Source organism: Panicum virgatum, chromosome 1N, assembly GCF_016808335.1.
Source record: "Panicum virgatum strain AP13 chromosome 1N, P.virgatum_v5, whole genome shotgun sequence".
Taxonomy (NCBI): Eukaryota; Viridiplantae; Streptophyta; class Magnoliopsida; order Poales; family Poaceae; genus Panicum; species Panicum virgatum.
This window is the reverse complement of record NC_053145.1, coordinates 16006502-16018880: the sequence shown is the minus strand read 5'-3', so window position 1 is coordinate 16018880 and position 12379 is coordinate 16006502. Positions and strand designations below refer to the sequence as shown.

At 46.0% G+C, this 12379-nt stretch overlaps 1 protein-coding gene across 1 annotated transcript; it reads left to right on the top strand.

The window, feature by feature from the left end:
- The first annotated feature begins 2787 nt into the window (after positions 1-2787).
- LOC120655330 (protein CbxX, chromosomal-like) lies at positions 2788-6274 on the top strand. Its single transcript, XM_039933085.1, has 7 exons — positions 2788-3092; positions 3943-4053; positions 4135-4233; positions 4316-4426; positions 4524-4824; positions 5143-5282; positions 5426-6274. The coding sequence occupies exons 1-7, from the start codon at positions 2949-2951 to the stop codon at positions 5975-5977; spliced, it is 1458 nt and encodes a 485-aa protein (XP_039789019.1). The 5' UTR covers positions 2788-2948; the 3' UTR covers positions 5978-6274.
- Positions 6275-12379: the final 6105 nt, after the last annotated feature.

Sequence of the window (12379 nt, the reverse complement as noted above, 5' to 3'; positions counted from 1 at the left end):
TCCGCCTTAACCTGCCTAGGCATCGTCTATGCAATAAGGCGGTGGTGGCTTGTCTTGCCTCACCTTAACGCTTTAAAAACACTGTCATGCACAGTAGGACCAAATAGCTTATGCAAGTGCCTAAGATCCTTTCTAGTTCAAAATCTACTCTTATATTAAGTACTCTGCCTCCTAAAATAAAAAGAAAAATTTTAGATATATTACTAGCTGTGAGAAAAACCTTATTGTCCCTACAAGCAGGAAAAAAAATCAAAATCTACTCTTATTAATTAGGTACCTCTTCCTAAAATAAGAAGAAAAATTTCAGACATATTACTAGTTGTGAGAAATAATCTTATTATCCCTACCCACAAAAAATTCTTATTGTTCTCTAGTTATTTTTATAGCACTTGAGATTGAAAAAATCACGTTGTTTATTTGATTTTCTAGATGCACAATAAATACATATGCATTGGAAAAAGCATCCACTAAGAATTTTGTTGGCTTCATACGTTTTATACAATGTTGTCTTAGCTTTTGGTATTATTTTAATTACATAAATCTTACTAAAAGCTAAAAGAAAACCTTTTATGTTATAGAGTTTGAATGGTAAGCTAAGATTATTTTAAAGCGTAGGGAGCAATTTATTTGAAAAAAAATAAGTAGAAGAAAACTATTTCGTATCGTGAAGTAGGATTTGCGAGTACTCGGTAGCCTACCGTCTCCCCGTCTCCTTCGCTCAGTTCCCTTCGAGCATGAACACGCGCAGCCCGCGCTCGTCGTGGTGGCCACTACTGGGCTACTGGCCACCGCCGGCCATGAATTCCGGTGGGCCGGCTGTGCGGCCAGGACTGGCAGCCGCGTCCGTCCATCATAGACAGGCTGTGCGACGAGGCTCCCCACGTGCTCGCCCACCGAACCAATCCATCCATCGCATCCTGTTCTGGTCTCACCGGACAGGGTAAAGCCAAGGTCCTCCCCAGTCAAAAGTTCCTTATCGCAGCAGATCTAGACTAATTTTCATTTTAACAATATATATATGTATAATCATTGGCAACCTATATTCTTGGCTTCCCTGGCTGAACAAGGATCTATAAAGACCAAATGTATGCACCACGTGGTGGAGTGGCTGCCCTACAAAACAATTTTTTAGCATTTCAATATGCCACATAGGAGGATTTCTTGCTTCAAAGGGGGTTTAGTTGCAGGGTGAAAAGTTTTTGCATGTTTACATCAAAATAGATTTTACTATTTGGAAGTATTAAACATAGATTAATAATAAAACTAATTACAGAACTTGCCTGTAAACCGCAACATGAATCTAATAAAGGTAATTAATCCACGACCGTTGCAAATTATGAACTATCTAGACTTACTAGATTCGTCTCGCGAATTACAACCCATTTGTGCAAAAAATTTATAAATATATTTTATTTAATATTTCTAGTTGGTAAGATTCTTCTTGATGTGATGGGTGAAAAGTTTCGAGAGGAAACAACGTTGCTCTGTTGCAATCAGCCCGGCCCCCCCTCTGAGCATTTTTTAAGTGTCTCGCTTAATTCTGAATTGTAATAGTGTAAAAGACCAGTTTATGGTATCAGAGTTTATGGTCTTGTCTTGTAAAATCCTCTTTTGCCAACCAGAAATACTCTTTTAGAATGTAAAGAAAATTTTTCAAGGTGAACAATGACAAAGACCAATTGCCAACCTAAAGAAATTTTTAGCAAAATATTAATGATTTAAAAATAGGTCGAGCAACCTATCCTGATGTTTTCTCTCTTTTAATGAAATATGTGCTCAAGCATGATCACGAGAAAAAACTATCTTGTGTTTCCGAAACAAACCAAATTAACTTGAAAAAATTGTAACATGATTGCTGGGTTATCTCTGTCGGACCCGGGACAGCGGGACTGCTTATAGATATAGAATGTTCTAGAGTAAGGGATAGCTTATGGATGTACCTTACCTCTTTTGTAACTATTCGAATAGGCATAGAACTAACTGTAGTATAAAAAAAACTACCCGATTATGTTGTAGTAGGATTCCAACTATACTCGACTAGGACTTTCCATGTAACCATGTCCCCCCGGATATATAAGGGCGGACAGGGATCCCCTCCAAACAATCATCAACACCTAAGGCAATACAAACCACACAGGACGTAGGGTATTACGCAAATTTTTAGCAAAATATTAATGATTTAAAAATAGGTTGAGCAACCTATCTTGATGTTTTCTCTCTTTTAATGAAATATGTGCTCAAGCATGATCACGAGAAAAAAACTATCTTGTGTTTCCGAAACAAACCAAATTAACTTGAAAAAATTCTAACATGATTGCTGGGTTATCTCCGTATCCAAAGAAAATAATACTTAGAAAGACAGTTTCAAATATTTAAAAAACTACAGTTTGAAATATTTTGCTAAGATAGAGAACAACCGAAAGTGGCAAGGGAAAAGAGCATTCACTTTATATATATATATATATATAGATATATATATATATAGATATATATATATATATATATATAGATATATATATATATATATATATATATATATATATATATATATATATATATATATATATATATATATAGATATATAGAGAGAGAGAGCATTCACTTTTGCATGTGAAAAAGGAGAAGAAACGAGGAAACGGTTTTCTTCCGTAACAAATGGAAAGCAGATAATCCGGGATACATGCCAAAAATAAAAGCAAGAAAATCTAAAATTAAACCAAAATAATAAACAAAAATCAATGCGAAAAACGCGACTATTTTTAAAAGACGAATAACAGCGAAAGGACCGGTCCCCGTCGGCCCATCCTCTTCGCGGCCTCGCCGTCGCCTCCCTTTCTTCTTCCTCCTCCTCGACGGCTCCTCCTCACTCACACACACGGAGAGCGCTCACGCGGGCGCACACACACGGAGGTGGAGCCGTGGAGGTCCACAAGAGGGGGAGGGAGGAGATGCCGGGGAGCCAGAACGGGGGCCCGAGGCCGCGCCCGGCCAAGGTCGAGACCATTCACGGCGTCGCGCGCTCCGGCGACCTCGCCGGCGTCCAGAGGATGCTGCGGGAGAACCCTGCCCTCCTCAACGATAAGAATCCCGTCGTACGTGAGGCGCCCCCTGCTTCTTTGCTTTGCTTGAAGGGAAAAAATGCGATCTCTGGTCGGTGTCATGGTTCTTGATGTTTGCTGTGAGGGTTGAGCGTATTAGATTCGTGATGAGGAAGTGATCTTGCTGGGTGTAGAAATGTGAGGTTGCTCGGGATTGTGTAATCATAGCTTGGTTTTCTTGAGCCGGTTCTTGGATTTCGTCCCGGCTGCTTTGGCTAATCCGCCCTTTGGTATTGTGTTTTCTAGTCCTTTTCTTGGAACTGATTTCTGGGACTTGGTTTGCTCCTGTGCTTAGCTTGCGTTCCCTCCTGATAGCTTAATTGTTCATTTGCTCCGTCCTATAGCCGATGTGTTTCTCCTTTCTCTGCTGGTTCCTTTTGTTTCTGCCCATTTTGAAGCTTTCTGGGGCAAGAAGATGATACTAGATAGATTGGGATGGGTATCTTTGTTGTGTTGTCTTGATTTCTGTGGTCTTGTTTAAAAAATTCCTCTATTTCGGTAATCGGTAAGCCCCCACTCGCTTTCAAGATTTGTCATGATTTAAAGTTGTCTGGTATGCTTTGCTTTGATTCTCCATTTAAAATTCTCTGCGGTCGTTTCAGGGGTTGCTTTCATATCCCCTTTTATCGCGTTGCATTGTTGATTTGACGTTTCTGTTTAGTGACCTGATTAAATTGGATATCCTGTGCTGCCAACCAGCCGTGATGCACGAGCATGATTTTATTTGCTAGCAATCACTGTTTTAATTGCCTTCTCAATACAACTAGTTGTTTACAGCAGAAAAGATGGGTATGATAAGTGTGCCATCTTGATCTTACTTATCTTCTCTTTGAAATATTTCTAGATGTGTCAAACACCACTTCATGTTGCTGCTGGCTACAACAATACAGAAATAGTCAAGTTCTTGCTTAACTGGCAAGGTACTGAAATGGTTGATCTGGAGGCAAAGAACATGGTACTCAAATGTGTCCTCTTCCACACTTCTTTCATGCAATGAGCTTGTATTTCCTAATCTAAGTATTCCATTGTTTGACAGTATGGTGAGACTCCTCTTCATATGGCAGTGAAAAATAGTTCTTGTGAGTCAACAAATCTACTTCTTGAACGTGGTGCACACATAGAAGCCAAAGCCAATGTATGATATGTCTGTTTCATTTCATTTTTTTAATTTGATAATGCATGCAGAATTTTGTTATGCTCAAATCATGCTGATGCAGAACGGCATGACACCATTGCATTTGGCTGTCTGGCACGCACTTCAAGCTGGAGATTGCAGCACCGTCAGTGTGTTGCTCAGCTACAATGCGGATTGCTTTGCAAAAGATGATGTACTACTTGATTCACTGTAATGGTTTTTAGTTACTTATTTAAAATCATATTAAAATTAACAATCTGGTGACCTCTGTTATCATGTCTTGCCAACAGGAAGGCAAAATGCCCTTAAATCATATTCCAGGAGGAGCGGGTTGTGAGAAGTTGCTGAATCTCCTCAGTCGTCATATGGAGGAGCAAAGAAAACGGAAAGCCCTCATGTCATGCCGCGAAGGGAAAGCAATGGCAGAGTTTGAAGAGGCGATATCACAAATTGTTGGCCTGCAAGAGCTAAAAATGCAATTACGTCGATGGGCAAGGGGAATGCTTTTTGATGAGAAACGACGGGCTATGGGCTTAGGGATTGCTAGCAGAAGAGCTCCCCATATGGCATTTCTTGGCAATCCAGGAACTGGTAAATTTTTTCAAAAGAAGCCACCTTTTTTCTGTTACCATAGTCTGTTTAATTTGATCAATGATCAAAAGCAATGCTATGGTCTATCATTATGGTAATACTGTTATATTGTTAGTATGGTACAATTAGAATCAGCTATGTGTTACTGAACATCTGATACGGAGCTCTTGCTTCAGATGTGAACTGGGAGCATGCCTTGAAGTTTGGCTAAACATGTTTGTAAAGTCTGGGAACATTTTCACTAGAATGCAAGCTTAGGTAGATATAGTTGCCGGAAACATCAATCCTCTGTTTATAATGTTTCAATCTCTATTGCAGGTAAAACTATGGTTGCTCGAATTCTTGGAAAGCTGCTTCATATGGTTGGAGTTCTCCCCACCGACAAAGTTACCGAAGTTCAGAGAACTGATCTTGTTGGAGAATTCGTGGGGCATACTGGACCGAAGACTAGGAGGAAGGTATCTCTCCTCTCTCTCCTGTCAGAAAGGTTCTCAATTGCACGTTTTCAGTTTAAGGGAAACCATGAAACAAATTTAGAACTTGATTTTTTTACGTGTCATATCATACCTAATTCATTGTTACCATGATCACATCTCAACAGATACAGGATGCTGAGGGAGGTATTCTTTTCGTGGACGAAGCTTACAGGTTGATACCAATGCAAAAATCTGATGACAAGGATTATGGTTTAGAAGCCTTGGAGGAGATAATGTCGGTAATGGACAGTGGCAAGGTAGTTGTCATATTTGCTGGGTACTGTGAGCCAATGAAACGTGTCATTGCCTCAAATGATGGCTTCTGTAGGAGAGTCACGAAATTCTTCTATTTCGAGGATTTCAGCACGACAGAACTAGCAGAGATCCTACATATGAAGATGAAGAACCCAAGTGAGAGCAGCTTACTTTATGGGTTCAAACTGCACCCAAGCTGCAGCATTGAGGTCATTGGAGAGCTGATTGGCAGAGAGACCACCGAAGAGCGGCGGAAACAGATGAATGGAGGCCTTGTAGACACGCTGCTCATCAATGCCCGCGAGAACCTGGACCTACGCCTTGATTTCAACTGCATCGATGTTGATACAATGATCACAATCACGTTGGAAGACCTGGAAGCAGGGCTTCAGCAGATCTCCCGACAACGGCAGTTGCAGTGACTTGCAAATTCGATATGTTTCTATTGAAGATCTCAGGCTATTATCCAAAAGATTGTGTTATTGTCTCCAAAATTCTTCAACATTTTTGGCTATTCTTTCTGTTGTATCTATAATCTATTCATTGCTAGATTGGTGGCCTCCAGTAGCTGTGTAGCACTAAAATGCATGTAGTTCTCTTAGTTCCTATATTATTTCCTAGTGAGGATAACCTGTGTACATACATTCGTTGCCAAATTGTCCTGTCTAGAGATGTCAAGATTTCTTCAGTACTATTAGTTCATTCAATCCGTCGATTTATTTCCAGATCTTCTAAAAAGGTTTGGCATCTGTACATACCAGTACCGCATTTTGGTGAACCAAACATTCAGACTTAATGTCTGCCTTTTCAGTGTGTAGGAGATGACAAAGAATCATGTTGACTTCCAGTTGAGGTAAGTGTAATATTCCTTCACGTCACATTCCTAACCCCATTAGGCCTCGTTCGGCAGAACCTGGAATGGCCCGGAACGAGGCCCTATCCGGGCGGATTGGGACGGCCCGGAACGAAATCAGGTTTGACCCGGAATCGTGTGTTTTTTTTATTTTTACATTTTTCAAAAAAAAAATTTACAGAAATATATTTTGGTTTTCAAAATTTACAATTCTGTACTCCTACCGTCCGGCAGAGGGGCGGTAGAGGGCCTGCCGCCCCCCTGCCGGGCAGTAGAGACCTTTTTGTAAATAAAAATAAAATTTATTTGCGAATCAATCTTTGGTAGGGCCTGCCGCCTCCCTGCCGGGCGGCCTCCTACCAGTTGACGGCAGGGGGCCTGTCGCCCGGCAGGCCCCTGATACACGAGCAAAGCAGCCGATGCAATTATGCATGCATGGAAAAGGCGAAGTACAGGCACGCTTGTGTCGTTTTCGTTTGTTGCAGTACAGCGGGTGCTAGATAGGGGCAGGCACGCGCACAGTATGTCCGGCCAAGGAGCCTGCTTTTTAGTCAGCCAGCTGGGGCAAACGGGGAGCAGTGGGTGCAGTGCAGGTGCCCACCCCTCCATGACTTTACCAGCAGCTCATTATTAGATCTATTTTAATCCAGAACGAAATTTTAGTCGACTAAATTTTAATCCATACCATTTTAGATCTATGGATTTAACTTTAAACCTTACAAAATTGATGCACGTGCATTAATTTTGTAAGGTTTAAATCCATAGATCTAAAATGGTATGGATTAAAATTTAGTCGACTAAAATTTCGTTCTGGATGATCAAACGAGGTCTAATAATCACTCCGTTCGGCAGCTAGCTCCAGCTCCAGCCCAACAGTATTTTCTTCTCACACTACTCCAGCCACCAACTCCAGCTCCAGCCAGCTCAACAGTATTTTTCTCTCACACTATTCTAGCTCCGGCCTCCAACTCCAGCCTGCCGAACGCAGTGAATGAGCTGCTGGTAAAGTAATCGAGTGGTGGGCACCTGCACTGCACCCACTGCTCCCCGTTTGCCCCAGCTGGCTGACTAAAAAGCAGGCTCCTTGGCCGGACGTACTGTGCGCGTGCCTGCCCCTATCTAGCACCCGCTGTACTGCAACAAACGAAAATATCTAGCACCCGCTGTACTGCAACAAACGAAAACGACACAAGCGTGCCTGTTTGCATATGCTGCTTCTCTCGTGTACTAGGGGCCTGCCGCCCCGGCAGGGGGCCTGCCGCCCGGCAGGGAGGCGGCAGGCCCCTACCAAGGACTGATTCGTAAATAAATTTTATTTTTGTTTATAAAGAGGTCCCTATCGCCCGACAGGGGGCGGCAGGCCCCCGCCGCCCGACAGGGCGGTAGGGGTATAGAACTGTAAATTTTGAAAACCAAAATATATTTCTGTAAATTTTTTTTTGAAAAATGTAAAAATAAAAAAGACGCCCGGAATCGCTCTTCGGTTAGCCTGGCCCGGAATCAAACCTGGGCCGGATCAGCCTCCCATTCCACCTCCACGGCCCGGAATCAATCCAGGCCTCCTCCCTCCTGGAACGAAGCCAGGCGACGCCGTCCGCTCCGACGCGAACCCCTGCAAGCGGCGGCGCGCGAGGCGACAAGGCGGCGGCGCGAGGCGACGGCGACGGAGAAGGCTGCGCTCTCCGCTGCCTTCTCGCCGGTAACGGATTACTCTCCTCTTCCTAGCCCTCTTCTCTCCCCGGCGTTAGGGTTCTTGCCGGCGCTAGGGTGGGTGGATGTGCGGTTCTTGAGGAACGCCGGGAGGTGGCCCAGGAGTGAGGCTTGGCGGCCGTCGGCTTCGTCGCTACTGCCCGCCTGGCCGGGCTGGCGCAGGTCGGCGAGCACATGCGAAATTGCTGCCACAGGGACTCGTGTGGCGTGTGTCAGAGCACGTGTGGTGCGCGGGCTCTGCAGGTGCCCGGACCCGGAGGCCTCAACTGCTGCTTGCTCCGTCCTTCATGGTTGTGAGGCCATGGGTTGAGGAATGCCTGTTGTTCAAGGTTTTAAATAGCAGGCTATGGTAAATAGCGGCATATTATTTTTCGAGACTAAGATGCTATAGCGGGCTATCGCAAATAGCGGTTTATTACTAAACTATGAAAAATACAAGTAATAGATGCACGAAAACATAGTAATTAGCGAATTTCGTAAACATAAATATATTTCTAGGGCTACGGGAACATTACTTAAGTTGACAGTACAACAAAATTCATACAATCAGATATTCAATTGTCCAAAAGACCAAAATAATAGCACTGAGCTAAGTATAAGACTATATCGGTTGTAAAGCTACGCCATTTAGCACAGCTATAGCGCAATTTAGTGTCCATAGCTGTCATAGAGGCATAAATACAAATAGCGTAGCGGAGACTCTCTAAAAAGACTATAGCGGGGTTATAGTCTGCTATTTAAAACCATGTTGTTGTTGCATTCCATTAACACTGATGTTAAAATGGATGCTTGTGTTGTCAGAGAATAGAGCATTTGCCTTTGTCCTATTGGTTGCTCTATGCACAAATCTATAGAGACATTCTATTCTGTAGTATACTGCTGGAGTTCCAGCTAGAATTATTTTGCATTTGTCTTATTGATTACTGCCGAAGACGACCTTAATTTGTTCTGTTGAAAAATTATTTAGTGCAACCTCTAGCTAGCTTGTGCATGAGGAGAACATAACCAGTTAGTTCCTCTGCTGATTCTGTAGAAGAGATCTCTAGGTTTAGCATCCATGGTTCCAGTTTGAGCCCCTGTACTGTTTTTCTTTTGTCAATGTTCATGAATTAAGAAATGCTTTTAGATGAAATGAAGTGAGTTTTCAAAAAAAAAAGATGAAATGAAGTGACATCTGTTTTATCTGACTGGTTATAAGTGGTTGGACTTTTCCAAGGACAAAAGTTTCCAACATGTAGCCTTTAAGTCAGTAGGGATGGTTCTGTTTGCCAAAGTTAATATATTTATGTTGAGTTAGTTATAAAAGGATATTTTTAGTGATATTATATGTCTATAACAATGCTACTGTATTTCTACGGTGCATTCTCATATTTTCTCATATGTTCTGGATGTAACAAAACAAAATATGTTCTTGATGTTGATTATTCATTCATGCTGATTCTTTTCTTCCTTCTTGCAGATCATAAATAGGATGGCACAGATGAAAAAGCCAAAATTTGGCAATGTTGATATGGATTTTGTACTAGGAATTGGAGGTTATGACCTTGACAGGTTAGTATTTATTTTCTTTGGTACTGAAGAGTATTGGGCTTTTATCCTCACACAGTATCATTTCTCGCTTCTCTAATTGGGATTATTGAATACAGTGTTGGCACTCCCTCACACACACAACACCCTCTTGCTTGCAGGTGGAGGAAGAAGATGAGAGGAAGAAGGACTCAGGAAGAGCACACGCACACGAAGTGGAGCCGTTTTTTTTTTTGACCTGCAGCTGCTCTCTCCTTTTATAGACACAAGTAGTCAATGTGAGCATTTACAAGGTAAGACGTTATAGTGTTATGCAGCCTCTACCACTACTAGCTACTGCTGTCATGCTGCCAACTGCAGCTGCTACTATACACAATAGTGTTTGCCGCCCAACATTGAAGATGCAGCCTTGACTGAGCAGGAGCAAGAGCCCCTACCAGCGTAGAACCTAGACAAGCTAGAGCATGAGTAATTATCTAACAATTCTTCCCCTAATTGCACTGCTCTTGCTTGATCTCCTCAACTCCAATCTGGGTCCTCAACTCTGTAAGTCGAACGCACCCAAGTGGCTTGGTGAGGATGTCCCCGAGCTGTCGAGCTGTCTCGACATACTCGAGCCTGATCTGTCCACCATCGATGCAATCACGGATGAAGTGATACTTGGTGTCGATGTGCTTGCTCCGGTCGTGGTGGACGGGGTTCTTTGCTAAGGCGATGGCGGACTGGTTGTCCACCATCAGGACGGGTGCCCGAGCTTCTTCTCCGGTGAGCTCTGCCAGCAGCCGCCCCAGCCAAACTCCCTGGCAACATGCCGCCGCCGCCGCAATGTACTCTGCCTCGCAAGTGCTCAGCGCGACGACCTTCTGTTTCATCGATTGCCAGGTGATCGGGCACGCTCCAAGGAAGAAGAGCACACCAGTCGTGCTCCTTCGTCCATCAACGTCGCCCGCCATGTCGCTGAACCCAATCAGCTCCAGCTCTCCTCTGCTCCTCCTTGGGTAGACGAGCCCGTAGTCGCGCGTCCCTGCCACATAGCGGAGCAGATGCTTGACCGCGGCGAGGTGATCCTCCCGCGGCTCCGCCATGAACCGGCTCACGTACCCCACGGCGAACCCAATGTCCGGCCGCGTGTGCGTGAGGTAACGTAGTACGCCGACGATGCTTCGGTAGCTCGTGGCGTCCACGAAGGGGGCAGTGCTGCCCTTTGACAGCTTCACCTTCTCCTCCATGGGCATCTGGCACGCCCTGCACTCGCCCAATCCGCTCCGCTCCAGCAGCTTCCTCGCGTAGGCGTTCTGGCGGAGCGTGATGGCATTCCCAGTCTGCTCCACCTTAATGCCGAGGTAGTAGGTGAGCAGACCGAGGTCTGACATGCAGAACATCGACTTCATCTTCTCCTTGAATGTGTCGATGTCCCGCTGCTCAGCTCCGGTGACGATGAGGTCGTCGACGTACACGCCGACGATCACCAGGCCTCCCTTCGACCGCCGTGTGTAGAGGGCGTGCTCGGTGGCGCACTTGGTGAAGCCGAGCGACGCGAGGCTGGCGTCGAGCTTGATGTTCCACGTGAGCGGTGCCTGACACAGCCCATACAGGGCCTTGCGCAGGCGGAGCACCCTATGCTCCTCGCCAGCGATGACAAATCCCGGCGGCTGCTGCACGTACACCTCCTCGGCGAGCTCTCCGTTGAGGAATGCCGATTTCACGTCCAGGTGATGGACCTTCCAGCACCTCACCGCCGCCAGCGCCAACAGCAAGCGCACAGACTCCATGCGCGCCACCGGCGCAAAGACTTCCTCGAAGTCGATGCCCTCGCGCTGCACGAATCCCTTGGCGATGAGCCGCGCCTTGTGCCGCACTACCTCGCCGCGCTCATTCCACTTCACCTTGAACACCCAATTGAGCCTAATTGGCCGGCAACCGGCCGGCGGATCCACCAGCTCCCACGTGCGGTTCTCCTCCACCGCCGCCATCTCCTCCAGCATCGCCGCCCACCAGCGTGCCTCCTGTTCTGCTGCGGCGAAGTTTGGTGGCTCCTCTGCGCTGCCCAGATGCAGCTCGAGGTCGTCCAGCACATGGGCCGCCTGCCCGGGCGGACTCCCCATGCCAACGATGTCAACCACCAGACGGAATCGGAGTGGCTCGCCAGAGTAATCGGCGTCGATGTTCTGGGAGGCGCTCGGCGGAAGCGTGATGAAGCGAATCGATGAAACGGTGCGCGTTTCGGCGGAGATCGGAGTCCCCTGCCCCGCTCTCGAGGGTGTCACCTGCGCCTCGCTCGAGGGTGCCCCCTATGTCGCGCTCGAGGGTGCCCCTTGCGACTCGCTCGAGGGTGCCCCCTGTGCCGCTCTCGAGGGTGTCCCCTGCGATTCGCTCGAGGGTGCCCCCTGTGTCGTACTCGAGGGTGTCCCCTGCGATTCGCTCGAGGGTGCCCCCTGTGCCGTACTCGAGGGTGTCCCCTGCGACTCGCTCGAGTGTGCCCCCTGTGTCGCACTCGAGGGTGTCCCCTGCGACTCGCTCGAGGGTGTTGCTTCCTCTTCGTCGTGAGCCAGCTCCCCCGCACCAGAGTACAGTAAGGATCGCCGGGGTGTCCGACCCTAGAGGGGGAGGGGGTGAATAGGGTTGCTAATTCGCTTTCTAACCTAGGGCTCAAACTACTTGCATAAGATAAACCTAACGCGTCCTACACATGCTAGTTATGACTAAGGTTTATCCATGCTACTCTCTACTTACC

Excerpts from the sequence above, each read along its gene's own strand:
- LOC120655330 (XM_039933085.1), top strand. The coding sequence starts at position 2,949 with ATGCCGGGGAGCCAGAACGGGGGCCCGAGGCCGCGCCCGGCCAAGGTC. Across the intron at positions 4,234-4,315 it reads ACATAGAAGCCAAAGCCAAT|AACGGCATGACACCATTGCA; the intron begins GTATGATATGTC and ends ATGCTGATGCAG. Across the intron at positions 5,283-5,425 it reads GACCGAAGACTAGGAGGAAG|ATACAGGATGCTGAGGGAGG; the intron begins GTATCTCTCCTC and ends ACATCTCAACAG.